The following is an 18,134-nucleotide window of genomic DNA, read 5'->3' as shown; positions in this document are numbered from 1 at the left end:
CAAGTGGAGCGCATGGCCTGGGATGGGGGCGCGGGACAGTCTGGCCAGGCCGAGGCTCCGCGCCCCCGGGAGCTGCTGGGCCTACACCGCGCCCGTGATTCTGCCTCCGGGTCGCGCGCCCACGTGATCCCGCGGCCCGGCAGGGGCCTGGGCGGGACTAGGGTGGACCTGGGCGGGGCGGGCCAGGGCAGGACCCAGGTGGACCTGGGCGGACCCGGGGCTCTGGAGCCACAGCGCCGTTACATGGGCGGGCCTGGGATGGACCTAGGTGGACCGTGGCCCGTATCTGAGCAAGACCAGGAGGCACCAAGCAGTCCTAGGCGGGGTCTGGGCGGGATTCAGGCGGACCCGGGCGAGGGGGCGAGGACTGCGGGTGTGGGCGGGGACTGAAGGCGTGGGCGGGGACTGCGGGTGTGGGCGGGGACTGAAGGCGTGGGCGGGGACTGCGGGTGTGGGCGGGGACTGGCTGGGACCTAGGTTGGTTGGGGCTGCAGCAGGTCTTCAGCTGGATGGGGCAGGCCCAGGCGGGGTCTGGGCGGGATTTAAGCCAATCGGGGGAGGGGGCGGGGACTTTGGGTGTGGGCGGGGACTGGAGGCGTGGGCGGGGACTGCGGATGTGGGCAGGGACTGGAGGCGTGGGCGGGGACCGCGGGTATGGGTGGGGAGTGCGGGTGTGGGCGGGGACTGGATGGGACCTAGGTGGGTCAGAGTGGGGGTGGGACCTAGGCAGGACCTTAACAGGCTGGGCGAGGCTGGGCAGGCCTGGTGGGGTCTAGGTGGGCTGGGGACCCGCTCCTGGGGAGAAGGGGCTTATAGGGCCTGACTTGGCGGACCTGGGCAGATCCTCCACTGACTGAGCTGGGGCGTGGGCGCAAGCTGGATGGGACCTAGGTGGGTTGGGACCCGTCAGGGCTTTAGCGGGGGTGGTGGGAGGTTCTGGCAAACGACAGTACTGATAAGTGGGTGGGGGTCTCCTGACTTAGAGGAAGCCAGGGCTCCAGGGACCCGAGACCTGGAGAAAACACGCTTGGAATCCGGCCTCTTCCCTTGAGTTCCTCCCTTTTCTGAAGGGTACCAGCCCTATAGGTTTATTTTGAGGACTGAATAACTAAACACATGGAAAGCACTTAGAAAGATACTTGGCCCCTTAGTGGTACGGGAGTGTAAGCCATTCTTGTCTTCTTACTAGATCAGATACATCACTCTGGATGCCGAAATAGCCTCGAGGGGGGGGATCTTCTGGTAGCCAGGAGTGTCCCCCCACCCCCTTATTGTGGGAAGGCAGGAAGAGACGGTCCTACTGGGAATACATTTTGAAGGTGAAGCGATAGGACTTCCTGATGGATTGGATGGTGGGGGCGGGGAGGCTTCAAAGGCGACCAGGGAAGGTGCCGTTTTCCTTAGTGGGAACCAGGTATCTTTGAGATACCAAGTGGCCGTTCCTAACTGGATGCCCTGGCCCAGCTGTCAGGAGCAGGTGAGGTCAGAGGTGTCAATGTTTCATGCAGCTATGGATCTGGGTTGTACAAATGGTTAATGTGTTCTTGAAGATTGAATAGTGACCCCAGAGTGTATATTGGAATCCTAACCTCCATACCTGTGGCTGTAGTCCCTTTAGGGAGGAGGGTTTCCTTATGTTCATGAGGCTTATCTTAGGCTAGGTTCTCTGAGAAGCAAAACCAGTGAATCTTATAACCAAAGCAAACCAAACTCACTGCTGCCAGGTCGAATCCAACTCATAGCAACCCCTCCTTGGGTGTCTGAGGTGGTATCACTACAGAAGTAGATTGCCCAATCTTCCTTCTGAGGAGTGGCTGGCAGGTTTGAACCGCCAGCCTTCTGGTTAGCAGTCAAATGCCTTAGGCACTACTCAAGGAAGTGGCTCCTACTGTTGTAGAGGTTGACAAGTCCCAAGTCTGCAGGGCAAACATCAAGCATGAGTTTTCCAACTCTTGGAGCTGCAGGGGCTGACTTCAGGGGATGACTAGTCCAAGATCGACAGGGACGATGTCTGATTGTTGGCTCATGAACTGTGAAGGCAACAGTCCCGAGATCAGCAGGCAATATGGCAAGCCACTTGTTCAAATCCAGGAACCAGAGGTGATGAGCTAGATGCAGGATCAAGATCCAGAAGAAAAGCCAGAGAATTTCACCAGGATGTTCTGGAAGCAGGCCACACCCCTGAGGAAACTCCCTTTCAGCTGATTGGCTGTTCACAGCACCTCTCATCATGGAGGTGATTACATTATGTCAGATCTCGTCAAAGGAGATGGCTACATCATAACTGCTACACCACTGAGAACCACAGCCCAGCCAAGCTGACACACCACCTTCAGGATCACCAGGCCCCATCAGTGAAGGGTGTGTCCTACGCTTAAATAAACACTCTGAGAGATTAGATACAGAAGACACAGAGATATAGCTAGATCTTGATATCTTGACATCTCTATCTATACGTTAGCTGCTGTCAAGTCCACTCCGACTCATAGCGGCCCTGTGTACAACACAGTGAAACACGGCCCAGTCCCACACCAGCCTCACAATCCTTGCTATGCTCAAGCCCGTCCTTACAGCCACTGTGTCAACCCACCTCACTGAGAGTCTTCTGCTTTTTCGCTAACCCTCTACTTTACCAAGCATATCCTTCTCCAGGGACTGGTCCCTTCTGACAACATCACCAAAGTAGGTGAGATGAAGTCCGGTCATTCTCACAGGAGCATTCTGGCTGCACTTCTTCCACGACAGATTTGTTCATTCTTCTGGCAGTCCATGGGACTTTCAGTGTTCTTCACCAACACCATACTTTAAATTCATCAATTCTTCCGTCTTCCTTATTCATTGTCCAGTTCTCACATGCATAAGAGGTGATTAAAAATACCATGGCTTGGGTTAGGTGCATCTTAGTCTTCAAAGTGACATCTTTGCTTCTCAACACTTTAAAGAAGTCTTTTGCAATGAATTTGCTCAGTGCAATATGACAACTGATTTTTTAACTGCTGCTTCCATTAGTATTGATTCTAGATCCAAATAATATGAAATCTTTGACAGCTTCAATCTTTTCTTTATTTATCATGATGCTGCTTATTTGTCCCATTGTGAGGATTTTTGCTTTCTTTATACTGCAGTGTAATCCATACTGAAGACCGGTGTCTTTAATCTTCATCAATAAGTGCTTCAAGTCATCTTCACTTACGGCAAGCAAGGTTATGTCATCTGCATATCTCAGGTTGTTAATGAATCTTCCTCCAATTTGGATGCCACATTCTTCTTCATATAGCCCAGCTTCTTGGATTATTTGCTCAGCATACAGAGTGAATAAGTATGGAGAAAAGATACAACCCTGATGCACTCCCTTCCTGATTTTAAGGCTGCAATATCCCCTTGTTCTGTTTGAATGACAGCCTCCTGGTCTATTTACAGGTTCCTCATGAGTACAATTAAGTGTTCTGGAATTTCCATTCTTCTCAATGTTATCTATAATTTGTTATGATCCATGCAGTCAAAGAAATGCCTTTGCATAGTCCATAAAACACAGGTAAACATCTTTCTGCTATTCTTTGCTTTCAGCCATGATCCATCTGACATCAGCAGTGATATTCCTCATTCCACGTCCTCTTCTGAATTCAGCTTGCATTTCTGAAAGTTCCCTGTCTGTCAATATACTGCCATTGAGTCGATTCAATAGGACAGAGTAGAACTGCCCTGAGAGGATTTCCAAGGCTGTCAATCTTTACAGAAGCAGACTGCCTCCTCTTTTTCCTGTGGAACAGCTGATGGGTTCAAACCACTGACCTTTCGGTTAGCAGCCCAATGCTTTACCCATCATGCCACCAGAGCTCTTTATATTTAGAAAGTTAGAGATAGGTAGGTAAAATAGGTTATAGTTTCATATAGTTCAAAAGTCAAACGTTTGAAAAAAAAAAAAAAACTTAAAAAAATCAAAGTGCAGTGAAAAGCCTCTGCCCCTGTGCCATCCTCCACCGGCATCAGACCCCTTTACTGGAGGTAACCAATGTTATCAGTTCCTTTGTGTGTGTGTGTGTGTGTGTGATTTTAAATTGTGGATCATTAAAACAGAGTCAGTATAAGGGAAGGTTTATAAATGGAGAAAAGAAGGGGACCTGTGATACAGCCCTGTGCAAGTGTCAGGAAGAGGAGGAGCTCCCACAATGCACTTCCGGGATGAAATATATTTATTGAAAGGTTAATCAGCAAACTAGGCACCTCTGGAGGCAGAATTAGGGAATTAGAAGACACTTCAGAGGAAAACACCCGGAATGCAGAAAAGAGCCAAGACAGGTGTGAAGAGACGTGGGCGGTAACATAGAAGGGGCTCCAAAAAGACCCAACTCACTGTTGACTCCTCCAATCGAGTTTCTTAGTCTAATTAATTCAAGAGAGTGCATATTTGGAACTGGCTGCAAATCCCCAGAGGGGCTTTCCAATTGTGAAAGAAGTGGCTGAGTAGCTGTGCAGGGTCTTGGCAGACTCGCATGGGTCACGAGACAAACACTGGAGTTCAGAGCCTGGGGCTCCATGTTATGGATTGATTTGTGTTCCCCGAAAAGATCTGTTCACGTCCTAATCCTGGTGTCTGTGAACATGTCCTTGTTTGGAAATGTTGTGTGATGTTGAGTTGACTCAGACCTGCAGTGACCGTATAGGGCAGACTAGAACTGCCCCAGAGGGTTTTCTAGGTTAGAATATTTACACAGGAGCAGATTGCTAGGTCTTTTTGCCCATGGAGGGCCTGGTGGGTTCAAACCTCTAAGCTTTCAGAGGTTTGCAACCGAGGGCTGAACCATTGCACCATCAGAGCTCCTCTGTTTGGAAATAGTCTTTGATATATTATCAGTCAGGGTAAAATGAGGTCATACTGGAGGCGAGTGGGTCCTAATCCCATCAAAGGGGTTCACGTAAAAGAGAAGAGCAGACGTAGAGACTCACAGGAGGCAGGTGCCATGTGAAGACTCAGCTGTAAGCCAAGGATTGCCAGTAATTTCTGGGAGCCACCAGAAACTAGGAGAAGAACACGGAAGTTTCTTTTTCAGAGCCTCAGAAGAAATCAATATGGTCAATACGCTGACTTGGACTCCCAGCCTCTGGAACGGTGAGATGATTTCTCTTCTTTAAAGCCATGCCCTTTGCGGTGTTTTGTGACATCAGCCCTAGGAAACTAAGACACCTGATAAACACCTGACTTTCAACAAGACCCCAAGAAACAACACCTGAATGGCAAAGGTGAGCCAGAAACTCTCCTTCTGGGTCCTGAAGTCCAGACTTGAGCTACCTCAAGGCTGCAGTGAATTAAGCTTGTCCCACTAACCTAGCCACCTGCCAGAAGAAAATAGATTTTACTTGATGGTTGTTGTTAGGTGCCATCGAGTCGGCTCTGAGTCATAGCAGCCCTACATACAACAGAACAAAATACTGTGTGGTCCTGCCCCAGCCTCACAATCAGTGCTACACTTGAGCCCATCATTGCAGCCACTGTGTCAATCCATCTCGTTGAGGGCCTTCCCCTTTTTCACTGACCCTCCACTTCACTAACCATGACATCCTTCTCCAGGGAATGGTCCCTTCTGACAACATGACCAAAGTAGGTGAGACGAAGTCTGGTCACTCTCGTTCCTAAGGAGCATTCCGGCTGCACTTCTTCCAGGACAGATCTGTTAGTTCTTCTGGCAGTTCATAGGAATTTTCAGTATTCTTTACCAACAGCACAACTCAAAAGCATCAACTCTTCTTTGGTGTGGTAGTTAAGTCTGTGTGTCAACCTGGTTGAGTGGCTGGGCAGCTGGAAGTAGTATTCCCCATGATGAGACTGGCAATCAACTCCATGGTGGAATCTACTGTGAGTAGCTGAGTAGCTGCCTTAGAGATGTGGTCTGCTTCCTGTATATAAAGAGAAGCCTTGGGGAACAGTCTCTAGCTTATGGCACACTTGAACCTTGCACAAAATCATGTCATTGTTCAGCAGCCTGCCATACTCTGCTGACCTTAACGACCTGCGATATGGTTTGGTAACATCGGAACTATGTCTTTTTACTTGTTAACTTGGGCTTGTCAGCCTCAGCAGCCAGCAGCTGTCAGAGTGAAGAAAAGCATTCAGATTCAGTGGGCTGGGAGCAGAAGGCAGAGCTAAAGCCCAAGGTTGAGGGGCTTTCACCCAGCCCCCAGGGCCTGGCACTTTGAACTCAGACTTAAAGCCTCTTATTTATAAGTGAATAAACTCCTATTTCTCTAAGCCATCCCATTTGTGGTATATTCCTGTTAGAGCGGCACCAGGTAACCAAGACATTTGGTCTTCCTTATTCAGCACCCAGCTTTCACATGCATAGGAGGCAATTGAAATACCATGCTTGGGTTAGACTCACCTTAGTCTTCAAAGAGACCTCTTTGCTGGTTGGAACCAGGTTTGCTGGTCCAATAGAGCCTGGTGGAACCACTGAGACTATGGCCCCTAGCTGCCCTTCAGGTCCGGAACTGAATCCACACTTGTGGTTTCCAGCCAAACAAAGTACCAGGCATGTGAGTTAAACATTTACCTCAAGTAGACACACTCCTTGGAGAGCACAATCATGGGAGAAAGAAGGGCAGCTTATGCACAGGGAGATAGCTCAGGGGGCAGGAGAGTATGGAGGGATGAACACTAGGAAGTGGTACTATGGGGAGGAAGCGGGAGGGGAGCTGTTGCATTGTGGTAAACTGTGGTCAATGACATGAGACAAAGTATATGTGAACTGCTGTATGGAAAGTGAATTTGCTCTGTAAATCTTCACCCAAATCAAAATTTAAAAAAGGAAAAAAAAAAAAAAAGATACTTCTTTGCTTTTCACTTGAAAGAGGTCTTTTGCAGCAGATTTGCCCGGTGCAAGATGTCTGATTTCTTGACTGCTACTTCCATTGGTGTTGATTTTATAGGGAAGAAGATTTTTTGAAATCTTCAATGCATGGTACTGGAGCAGATCCCAAATCAGGAAAAAAATTCATCCTGAAAGTAAATAACTGGTAACCTCTAATTCCAAAAGCAGCAAAAATATATTTTAACATTTAAGGTCAGATAAAGACATTCTAGAGAAAAAAAAATCTGAAAAAAGTTGTTGTCATTGACTTTCACTTAAGGAAATACTAAATAGTGCTCTCTGAGCAGAAGGAAAATGAGCTCAGTTCAGGGAAATGATTCCCACAACTCAGAGATGCTGGAGGAAATGAAGAGTGTAAGTCTATTGACTATCGACTGCAGTAAGCAATAGTAATAATGTATGTCTCCAAAATATATTTGGAGAATTAAGATACTTGATAATAATAGCATAGCAATTGTTGTTGCTAGGTGCTGTTGGGTCAGTTTTGACTCATTGTGACCCTTGTAGAACAGAAAGAAACACTACCTGGGCCTGCATCATCTTCCCAATCACTGCTAAGTTTGAACCTATTGTTGCAACCACTGTGTCACACCATCTCATTGAGGGTCTTCTTATTTCTCACTGACCCTCTACTTTACTATTCATGATGTCCTTCTCCAGAGACTGGTCCCTCCTGACAGTATGTCCAAATTATGAAGTCTGGCCACTCTTGCTTTTAAGGAGCTGTGGTGGTTATATTTGTGTGTCAACTTGGCTGGGTCTGGTTGAGTGGCTGGGCAGCTGGTGGTAGTTATTCCCCAGGATGAGACTGGCAATCAACTCCATTTGGGATCTACCACAAGCAGCTGAGTCGCTGCTTTGGGTATGTGGTCTGCTTCCCGTATATAAGAAGCAGTTTTGGGGATGGTCTCTAGCTTATGGCACTCTAGGACCCTGTGTGTAGCCATGTCATTGCTCAGCAGCCTGCCATGCCCTGACGACCTTGGGACTTCCCATGGATTTGAATTACTGACCTGCCATGTGGTTTGGTAACATCGAGACTGTGCCTTTTTACTTGTCAACCTTGAGTTTGTCAGCCTCAGCAGCCAGCAGCTGTCTGAGTGAAGAAACGCCTCTAGTTCCAGTGGGCCAGAAGCAGGAGGCAGAGCTGAAGCCCAAGGTCGAGGGGCTTTCACCCAGTCCCTAGAGCCTGGCACTTTGAACTTGGACTTAAAGCCTCCAAATTGTAAGAATAAACTCCTGTTTGTTTAAGCCATCCCATCTGTGGTACATTCGTATCAGAGCATCACTAGGGAACCAGAACAGGAGCATTCTGGCTGTACTTCTTCCATGACAACCTTTGTTCATTCTTCTGGAAGTCCATGGGATGTTCAATGTTCTTCGCCAACACCATCATTCAAAGGCATCAACTCTTGTTGTTAGGTGCCAGCGAGTCGCCTCCGACTCACAGGACCCTATGCACAGCAGAGTGATTCTAGCTCTTCTTAGCTCTTCCTCATTCATGGTCTGGCTTTCACTTGCATATGACTGAAAAGACCCTGGCTTTGGGCAGGTGCATCTTAGTCCTCAAAGTGATGTCTTTGCCTTTTAACACTTTAAAGAGGTCTTTTGAGCAGATCTTTCCAGTGCACTATGTTATTTGATCTCCTGACTTCTGCTTGCATGGGCATTGATTGTGGATCCAAGTTGACAGCTTCAGTATTTTCTCCATTTCTCATGATGTTGCTTATTGGTCCAGTTGTGAAGATTTTCATTTTCTTTATGTTTAGGTGTAATCCATACTGCAAACTGTAGTCTTTGATCTTCATCAGTATGTGTTTTAAGTCATCTTCACTTTCAGCAAGCAAGGATATGTCGTCTGCAAATCGCAGGTTGTTAATAAGTCTTCCTCCAATTCTGATGCCTTGCTCTTCTTCATATAGTCCAGCTTCTCGGATTACTTGCTCAGCGTACAGACTGAATTAAGTGTGGTGAAAAGAGCAGTTATAATTGAGTTAGCCAGTGCAATAGGGAGTAACAGCCCCCAAAGATACCTATTGTCCTAATCCCCAATCCCATGAGTGCTACCCTCTGTGGTGAAGGGATTCTGCAGATAGGACTGAGTTAAGCATCTTGTGATAGGGCGCTTACCCTGGGTTTTCTGTAGGTGCTGAACGTAATGAATGTCTCTCTCAGAGGGACACTTGACCCAGGAGAACAAGGCTGTGTGATGAACTCAGAAGATTGAAAGGGAGGTCTGGGGGTGCTCCGCTGTTGGCTTTGAAGATGGAGGAAGCAGCCATGAGCGCGGGAATGCAAGTAGTGTAGCTGTGTAGAAAAACAACCAAACCTGTTGCCGTGGAGTTGATTCCAACTACAGCACAGAGGGCAAGTGCCCCAAGGCATTTCCCAGGCTGTGATCTTTACTGAAGCAGACTGCCACAAGTTTCTCCTGTGAAGCGGCTGATGTCTTCAAACTGCCAACCTTTCCGTTAGCCCTCAAGAGCTTCGACCACTGCGCCACCAGGCTCCCAGTGTAACTCAAGAAGCTGGAAGAGGCAAGGAAACGGATTCTCTCGCGGAGTCTCCCAGAGGGAGTGTGGACACCTTGAACACAGAGAACAGCCTTAGACCACAGCTATGGTGCCAACGACCTGAAGGCAGCCTGGCGTTGGACAGAAATGAACAAAGGGACCATGGGACGCAGCAGGTCCACACAAAGGGATGGGTTCACAAGAAGCTAATGGAGCCCCTTCCAAGGCTTCAGAAACAACAATAACAAAAAGAAAACCCTCACTGCCGTCCAGTAGATTCTGTTTCATAGAGACCCCCATTGGGTTTCTGAGGCTATAAATCTTTACAGAAGTAGATTGCCCATCTTCCTTCCATGGAGTGGCTGGTGGGTTTGAACCGCTGACCTTCTGGTTAGCGGCCAAATGCCTTATCCACTATGCCACCAGAGGGCCTAGCAATGGGCTCACATGGTCATACGGTTCTATGACAAACGTTGCACTGAGATACTGCACCTACGATGGTTCCCACATTATCTTGGCCTTCCCCCTGTCACACTCTCCTCCCCGCCCGGGTGGCAGTGGAGAGGCAGTGGTCATTTCTGGGATCTGGCCAAGGGGAAGTGGAGTTGTGGACACGTTCAGCAGGGGTATAGCCGAGGTTCCCTGTATTGTTCCTCGTCACTTCCTTACACAGTGAAGTGAAGGCCAGACATCCTGGTGCAGAAAGCAGCTTTCAGGGAGACCAATGGCAATTCACGAGGCCTGAATTACATGAGTTCTTGGAAAAGGATTAAACATGTTGCTGAGTGAACAGGAAACAATGACATCGACAAGACAACACAAGATTCTAACAGTCCCTGTCACCAGGACATGATGTTGTAACAAATGTCATCACGTCAGGGGTACTTTAGGTTAGTCATGTCATGAATCTGAAATGTGCTGACATCTTCCAGCATGTAGATGAAGGAAATTTGACAGGCATGTCTCCGAATTTGACAATAGCCTTAAACATTTATACTCAACTCAATAATGAGGTGTCACACAGAAACTTTTGTAGAATAGCAGTCATTTTTTAAATCAGCTATTCCAGACGGAAGCCTGAAAAATATCTTTCTTGTTTCTCCCGGGAAAATGATGTCACGAAATTGTCGTGATAGGAAGAGGCAAACATGTAGATGAAAAGAGGGCCCTGGAGGTGTGGTGTTGTGAGTTGTTAGTGGCCGCTGAGTCGGTTCTGATGTGTGGTGACCCCATGTGAGTGGAGTGGAGCCACTTCATAGGATTTCAAGGCTGTGACCTTTCAGGAGGCAATCACGAGTCTCTCTCCCAAGGCGCCCTTATGTGGCTTCACACAGCTAACCTTTCCGCTGTGACTCTAGGGCTCACATTGGTGCCACCCAGGGCCTGCGTCACAGTGGTGTAGCAGGCTGGGAGGGAGGCAAATTGTCTTCTTTTCTGGATTTTGTGATGTTTGTGCTTTCAGTCAATTTTTTTAAAAAATGTAGACTCTGTTCCAATTTCTTTGCTTTCTCTGTATAAATATTCATATTTGCATCTAAGTTTAAAATAATAAAGTTTGCTATTTTCCCCCGCTTAAGAGAGCTCCATGAGCTTCGGGCTGCCCCAAACCTGGACTGGTTCCAGCATGCTGCATACTGCATTCCCAGCCTCACGACAGAGGAAGCCCCTCAGAGCAATGGGGACCCGTAGTCCCTGCAGTCCTTGTCCTGGGCCCATTCAGCAGCTGAGTGAAGCATGTGAACCCCACCCCACCCCACCCACAGCCCCAAATCCGTCCAGCTGGCTCAGGGATCTCAACGTCCAAGAAGAATTGTCCTTTTCCAGCAGAGAGTGTGGGAGCCTCTCTGTCACCTCAGGGGAAGCGGGTGCTGAAACAGGACACAGACAGCCGCCACAGAGGAAAGGACTGCTCTGGTGGATGAGTGACCTGCTCACCTGAAGTCCAGTCGCCATGTTCTGTGCCTTCATGTGTTGCCAGCAAGTTCACTCTGACACGTGGCGACCCCACGTGATACACAGCAGAACGGCTCCCTAGGTTTTCTCGACTGACATCTTTTATTTTAACGTCTTCAAATTTTTAAAAATTTCTTTTATTTCTCTGTTGTTGTTGTTGTTCACGGAGCCCTGGTGGTGTAGTGGTTAAGCCCTTGGCTGCTAACCTGAAGGCTGGCAGTTTGAACCCACCAGGGCCTCCATGAGAGGAAGATGAGGCCGTCTGCTCCCATAAAGAGTTGCAGACTTCCACTGGCGTAACATACTACACAAAATCATTGTTCTACTTCCTACTTTGGCGAGTAGCGACTGGGATCTTAAAAGCTTGCAAGCAGCCATCTAGATGCAACGATGGCTCTCTCCTCATCCAGAGCAAAGAAGAATGAAGAAAACCAAAGACACACAGAAATAATTAGTCCAAAGGACTGGTAGACCATGTGCTCCTCAGCCAATATGACCATGAGACCAGAAGAACTAGATGGTGCCCCGCTACCACTGTCAATCACTTGGAGGGGGATCTGTGTGAAACAATGTGGAACAAAACTCAAAATCATAAAGAAAAGAAAAGAAAAAAAAGGCCAGGTTTGCTGGTCTGATAAGAGCCTGGTAAAACCCCTGAGACTATGGTCCCTGGCTGCCCTTCAGGTCTGGAACTGAACCCACTCCTGTGGCTTCCAGCCAAATAAAAGACAGGCCTATGGGCTGAACATTTACATCAGGCAGATACACTCCTTGGAGAAAACAAGCATGGGAGAAAGAAGGGCTGCTTATGCACAGGTAGACAGCTCAGGGGGCAGGAGTGCATGGAGGGATGGACACAGGGAAGAGGGAACTATGGGGAGGAAGTGGGAGGAGAGCTATTACATTGTGGGAAATTGCAGTCAATGTCATGAGACAAAATGTGTGTGAACTGCCATATGGAAAATGAAATTGCTCCATAAACTTTCACCCAAATCACAATTAAAAAAAGAAAAAAAGTTGCAGCCTTGACTACCCTATGGGGCAGTTCTACTCTGTCCTCTAGGGTCTCTATGAGCAGGAATGAACTGGATGGCAGTGGGTTTGTTTGGGGGTTTTAATTTTAGGTCTTAAAAGAGAACCATGCTCAAGTCAGACCTTGGCTGAAATGTTAATGGAAACAGATATCACCGTTCCTTTCCTTCAGAGGTACCACTGGGTGGGTTTGAACCACCGGCCTTTAGGTTAGCAGCTGATCAGAAACCGCCTGTGCTGCCTGGAGACCTTCTTAGTTACCTAGCACTGCTGTAAGACAATACTGCATGTGGATGTCTTTCAAGACTAGAAACTTATTTTCTCACAGTTTTGGAGGCTACAAGTCCAAATCAGGGTCTCGCGGTTGATCCCTCCCTTGTCCCTAGCCCTGGGGGTCCCTTGGTGCCTTAGTCCTTGGCTTTAGATAATGGTCACATGGTGTCTGTCTTTCCCCACATGTGTCTCTGTGTCTATTCTCATCTTTTCGTAACTCAGAAGTGATTAGATTTAAGGTCCACTCAACATCGGTGTGACCCAATTAACATAACAAAAGAAAACTCCCTGTTTTCACACAGGGTCACATCCTTAGGTACCAGGACTGGGAAGTCAATGCATATTTTGCGGGAACATGATTCAATCCATGATAGCCACCACTGATAGGCTGACAAGAACATCCCTGACGTGCAGCAAGGTATATATGTATGGTACATAATTGGTATAACTGACCAAGGAAGGGCTCCCTTCTGGAATACGTAAAGAACTCCAACAAATCAATGAGCAAGGAAAACTCCACAGAAAAATGGCCAAACCTTCCAATAGGGCCTCACCAGAGGCATTCCACATGGCAGACAACCCAACCTTGTAGTGCTTAGCCTCACTCACCCTCAGAAAAATGGCAGTTAGGGCCACACTGAGATAGCCCTGGGAGTCACTGGGTGATGAAACGGTTAGCATGCTCAGCTGCTGACCAAAAGGCTTACAGCGCCACCCTGAGGCATCTTGGAAGAAAGGCCCAGGAACCCAGAAAACTCAGCCACTGAAAACCCTAGAGCCCTCAGTTCTACTGTGACACACACCTGGGATCACCATGCGTTAGACTTGAGTCAAGAGCATCTGGTTTGTTTTCTGAGTTTGGTCTGAGATACTTCTGCATTCCCGACGCTGCAAGGGCCACAATGAGAACCTGCTTGTGGTGAGAACTGGCAAAATGCTAAGTGGAAGGAAGTCTCCTACATTTCCAGTGGAAGCCGAAATTTGTATTTTTGTATAGATTTTTGGAAAGCTCTGGGATTATCTTCCAACAGCGAACACAGCCTATCCCACAAGCCAGCAGTTTTACTCTGGGAGATAGGTGTGTACCTGGTATCCAAAGGCGTGGACGAGAATGCACTTGGACACTTGCTTTGTAATAGCCCCAATCTGGCCACCACCCCGAGCCCATCCACAGGAGAATGAACATGTCGCCGCGTACACCTACAGTGGAACAGCGTACACCAGCAGTTACCAACACCTGGGGACGGCAAAGTGCACGCAGCTCACCAACAATGGGTTGAGTACAAGAATCCAGGCCCCAAATAATCCTGCGCTGTGGTTCCAGTTTTGTGCCATTCAACGTGGGCGAGTGCAGTCAGTGATGTCACGGTGGTTTCCTTGGGGTGTAGGGAGGGGTGCGGTTGGGAGGGAGCAAGGCGAGTTCTGAGACTTACTCAGGGAATTGCTACTGAGCTAGCTCATGGATCTGCTCACTCATGCCCTGTGCAGGTCCCTTATGCATCCTTGTCCTAGGGTTCTCTGGAGAAGAACCAGTGGGGGGCACGTTGTTGATGGTAGGTGCAGTCTTGTCAGTTCTGACTCATATATATACGTGTGTTTGTGTGTGTGGGTGTGTGTGTCTATTTAAGGAGCCCTGGTGGCACAGTGGGTATGTGCTTGCCTGCTAACCCAGAAGTCAGCAGTTCAAACCCACCAGCTGTTCCATCGAGTGAACTGTGGCAGTCTGCGTCTGTAGAGATTTGCAGCCTTGGAAATTCTATGAGGCAGTTCTACTCTGTCCTCTAGGGTTGCTATGAGTTGGGATTGACTCGATGGCAACGGGTTTATATATATCCAGAAAGAGAGGTTTACTTCCGGAGACGGGCTCACGCAATTTTGCGGGCTGGCAAGTTCCAACTGCAGGTGAGGCAGCAGGCCGGGGACTTCTGTAGGCTTGTGTTCCGAGACTCCTTTGGTCAGGTGATGGGGAAAGTGCAGAGGAAAGAGGGAGAGGAAGCAGGAGGAGAGGGAGTCTCCCTAACCTGGAAGCAGAGCACACCCCTAAGGGAAACCTCCCTTTCAGCTGAGTGAGTGATCCCATCACGGAAAGTGAGGACATGACATCCTATCATATCACAGAACAGCAACTAGTCTAGTGCTTGGTCAAACCTCTGGGAGTCATAGTGTAGCCAACATGACATAAAATTAACCATCACAGCTCTCGACTCCAGTTTTACAAGTTAATTGTCAAGCAAGGGGGTAACTGGAAATCTCAGGAAGAGACAGACCCACAGAACAAATGGCCCTTGATGGCCTGCACAAAGGAGGACATCACGCAGGCCAGACACGGTGAGAGGCTGAGAGTCTAGATCTGGCTGGGCTCTGTGTTCTGGCAGAGATCTGCTCCCTGTGTTGGGAGGTGTTCTGCAAAGCCCCTGAGAGCCTGTGAGTGAAGTGTTCTTTGCTTGTTGTTTTAACTAATATGTCAGATCAGGAGGCACAGCTGAAATTCTGACTGCCATGGTCAAGAGTGGGTTTCCTTTTTGAAAGATGTCTCCCCTGGGGACCTATGTAGGAGATCCTGGATAGAGTGGGAAAACAATGTGGAACAAAACTCAAAATTATAAAAAACAAACAAACAAATAAACAAACAAAAAAAACAGTGGTGGTGGGGGACCAGGTTTGCTGGTCTGATAGAGCCTGGTGGAACCACTGAGACTACGGCCCCTAGCTGCCCTTCAGATCTGGAATTGAACCCAATCCTGTGGCTTCCAGCCAAACAAAAGACAGGCATGTGAGCTGAACATTTACATTAGATAGATACACTCCTTAGAGAGATCAATCATGGGAGATAGAAGGGCTGTGTGTGCACAGGGAGACAGCTCAGGGGGCAGGAATGCATGGAGGGATGAACACAGGGAAGAGGTAACTATGGAGAGGAAGTGGGAGGGGAGCTGTTGCATTGTGGGAAATTGTAATCAATGTCATGAGACACAGTGTATGTGAGCTGCTGTATGGAAAGTGAATTTGCTCTGTAACCTTTCACCCAAATCACAATAAAAATTAAAAAAAAAAAAAGATGTCTCCCGTGCGCCCCACTTTCTCTCAAGTAGAGAAAGGTCCGTCCTTAGGTATCGTTTTCCTGAGAAGCCCTGTGTTGTGGACTACAGGGCGGGGTGAGCCGTGGAAGGCTTTGCCCCCTCACTGGCACCATGGATGAGTCATAGTTTCCAGGAAGAGGCTACTCAAGGCCAGCTCTGGTTCCTGCTGGCTCTAGCACCTAGCCCTCCTCTGTAACCTGGCCCCTGGGTGGGGTCAGGGGGGCTATGGGGGCCAAAGTCAGAATGGGGGTTTCTGAGGAGATTAGGAGACAGGCGGGGGGTGGGGAGCCTAGGATCCTGAAGCCATCTGGCTCTGAGGGTGCTGGAAGACAGGAAGAAGGCAGGCTGAGGTAAGGGACACAGAGGGACCATCAGCGAACTAACGATTTGGCTGGCCCAGCATCACCGTCCCAGCACTCGCCTATCAGCTTGTCATACTGTGGTGGTGGCTTGCATGTTGCTGTGAGGCTGGACGCTGGGAACCATTCCCTGGGGAAGTATGGGCAAAGCGGTGGGTGAGGTAAAAGGAAAAACCCTCAGTGAGATGGCTTCAACATGGCTTCAAGTATAGCAAGGATCGTGCGGCTGGCGCGGGACCGGGCTGCATTTTGTTCTGTGGTACACGGGGTCGAGGACCGGGCAGTATTGCGTTCCGTCCTACATAGGGGTCGCTATGAGCCGGAACCAACTGGACGGCACTTAATAACAGCATCACCGTGCTGCCCCTTCCCTGGGTGTCGTGTGTCCCTCAGACGAGTCTGGGGCAGAGGTACCTTTTCTTTTCCTTGACGGGGCCTTTGCCCTGGTCTTCCCGCTGCCCTTTCAATGACCAGTGCCCTGGGCATTCAGGCCTCCACCCCTCATCACATGTAGGGACAGCAAGTCCCTTCATGCCAGTTCCTTCCTTGTTCATTTTTCAGTTTGCTGTTGTGTGGTTGCCCTGGGGAGGCAGCTGCAGACAGCAGGGGTCCTGCACTGCCCACAGCTCTACCTCAGGGCCCGTGCAGTAGGATTAGGGGTAAGGGTCAGAGTGCACCGCTTTTCCTGAGGTGGGGGGGCAGAGTCTCCCCTCCTACCTTCTCAGGGGCCTTCTCTGGGACTCCAGCCCCTGCCCCTGGTGCCATTCTCTCACCTGGAAATGGGCCCGCCCTCCACTCTGCGTGAACCTCACCCCTACTCCAGCCCAGCCCTGTCTCCTTCCCTCTTGAGCTCTCTCTGCAAGTCCTCCTCCCTCCCTTCCAGGACCCATACCTACCACCATCCCTCTCTCAGCAGACACCCCCAGCCTCCCCAAGGCTCCAGTTCCTTTCCTCCTTGTGGTCCCCCCACGCGTGCCCCTGGGCCATCATGCAGCCCCTCAACATCACCAGCGTCACCTGCGGACAACACAAAGCCAGGTGTGTTACATGGACCCTCTGCAGGGCCAGGGCGGCATCGGGAGGGCAGGGCGCCGCGGGATTCCCAGAGAACTTCCGCGGAAGGCGGGCCTGGCACAACCTGGAAGGCGGGTCACGACACAGCCTCCGGGGCAGCGGGAACACGAGGCCGCCGCTGGGAGGGAGGGACTCTGGCGCCTCTGCTGTGTCGGCGGGGTGATGAGTCTTGGTTTAACGAACCAGCATCGGCCTGGCTCCGGGGAGATAAGCTCCCGGATGAAGGCGAGGATGGCAAGGTCACGTTCCCGGGGACAGGGCTGCTCCGAGGAGGGGGCCGGACACCCGGCGCCTCGCGGTGCTGTGCGCATCGCAGGGTCGGCGTGGCCGGGAGCGCGGAGCGAGCCGCCCGGCACCCAGTGCTATCCACAGACTCCCGCGTCCGGCTGGGCCCGGTGGGCACAAGGGTGGGTGCTAGCTATGGGGGCGGAGGTGGCTCACCCTTAGAGCCAGAGCTGTACCCACGCTCGCCTCCTCCTCTGATCCCGTCTGATTCCGGTCCTTGGCCCACGTCCTTGGCCCTCAGGGTCCACCCCGCATGACCCCTCACTGGGGACCCCAGAGTACCTCCCCTCCTCCTCTGATCCCACTCTGGGGCCCCAGGGCAGGGCCAGGTGCGCCCCCTGGGAGGTCGAGGGCAAGGCCGTCCGCCCGCCAGGGTTCCTGGGCAGAGGGGAGCTGGAGCGGCGCCCCCCAGAGGGAGGCATCAGTCTGCGCAGCCGCCATGTCTGGACGCTGCAGGTGCAAACGCCACCGTCTGACTTTGAGGTTGCGGGGTGGGGTGGGTGGGACAGGACTTTGGGACCTGGTTCCAGGTCCCTCTCGGGTGAAGCGCAGGCGGGGAACCCGAGATCAGGCAGACCACGCATAGTCCACCCGAGATCGGACCTCTCGGGCACCAAACGCCAAGCCGGCCCACGCACCCCCAGAGCCCTCAGACCCCCCTGAGACTCCGGCCTGGACAAGCCCCGCCCCAAGAGTCCC

General features: G+C 50.2%; 1 protein-coding gene across 1 annotated transcript in view; it reads left to right on the top strand.

The window, feature by feature from the left end:
- The first annotated feature begins 12 nt into the window (after window positions 1-12).
- DGKQ (diacylglycerol kinase theta) overlaps window positions 13-18,134 on the top strand; it is a 33,205-nt gene continuing 15,083 nt past the window's right edge. The window contains exons 1-3 of the mRNA XM_007955776.1: window positions 13-373; window positions 17,139-17,557; window positions 17,754-17,918. Coding sequence (XP_007953967.1) covers window positions 13-373; window positions 17,139-17,557; window positions 17,754-17,918 — 945 coding nt within the window. The remainder of the gene's footprint in view (window positions 374-17,138; window positions 17,558-17,753; window positions 17,919-18,134) is intronic.

Source organism: Orycteropus afer, unplaced genomic scaffold, assembly GCF_000298275.1.
Source record: "Orycteropus afer afer isolate SDZICR_OR568_19922 unplaced genomic scaffold, OryAfe1.0 scaffold00539, whole genome shotgun sequence".
Classification (NCBI taxonomy): Eukaryota; Metazoa; Chordata; class Mammalia; order Tubulidentata; family Orycteropodidae; genus Orycteropus; species Orycteropus afer.
The sequence above is the reverse complement of the archived record's forward strand: the minus strand, read 5'-3'. Positions and strand labels throughout refer to the sequence as shown.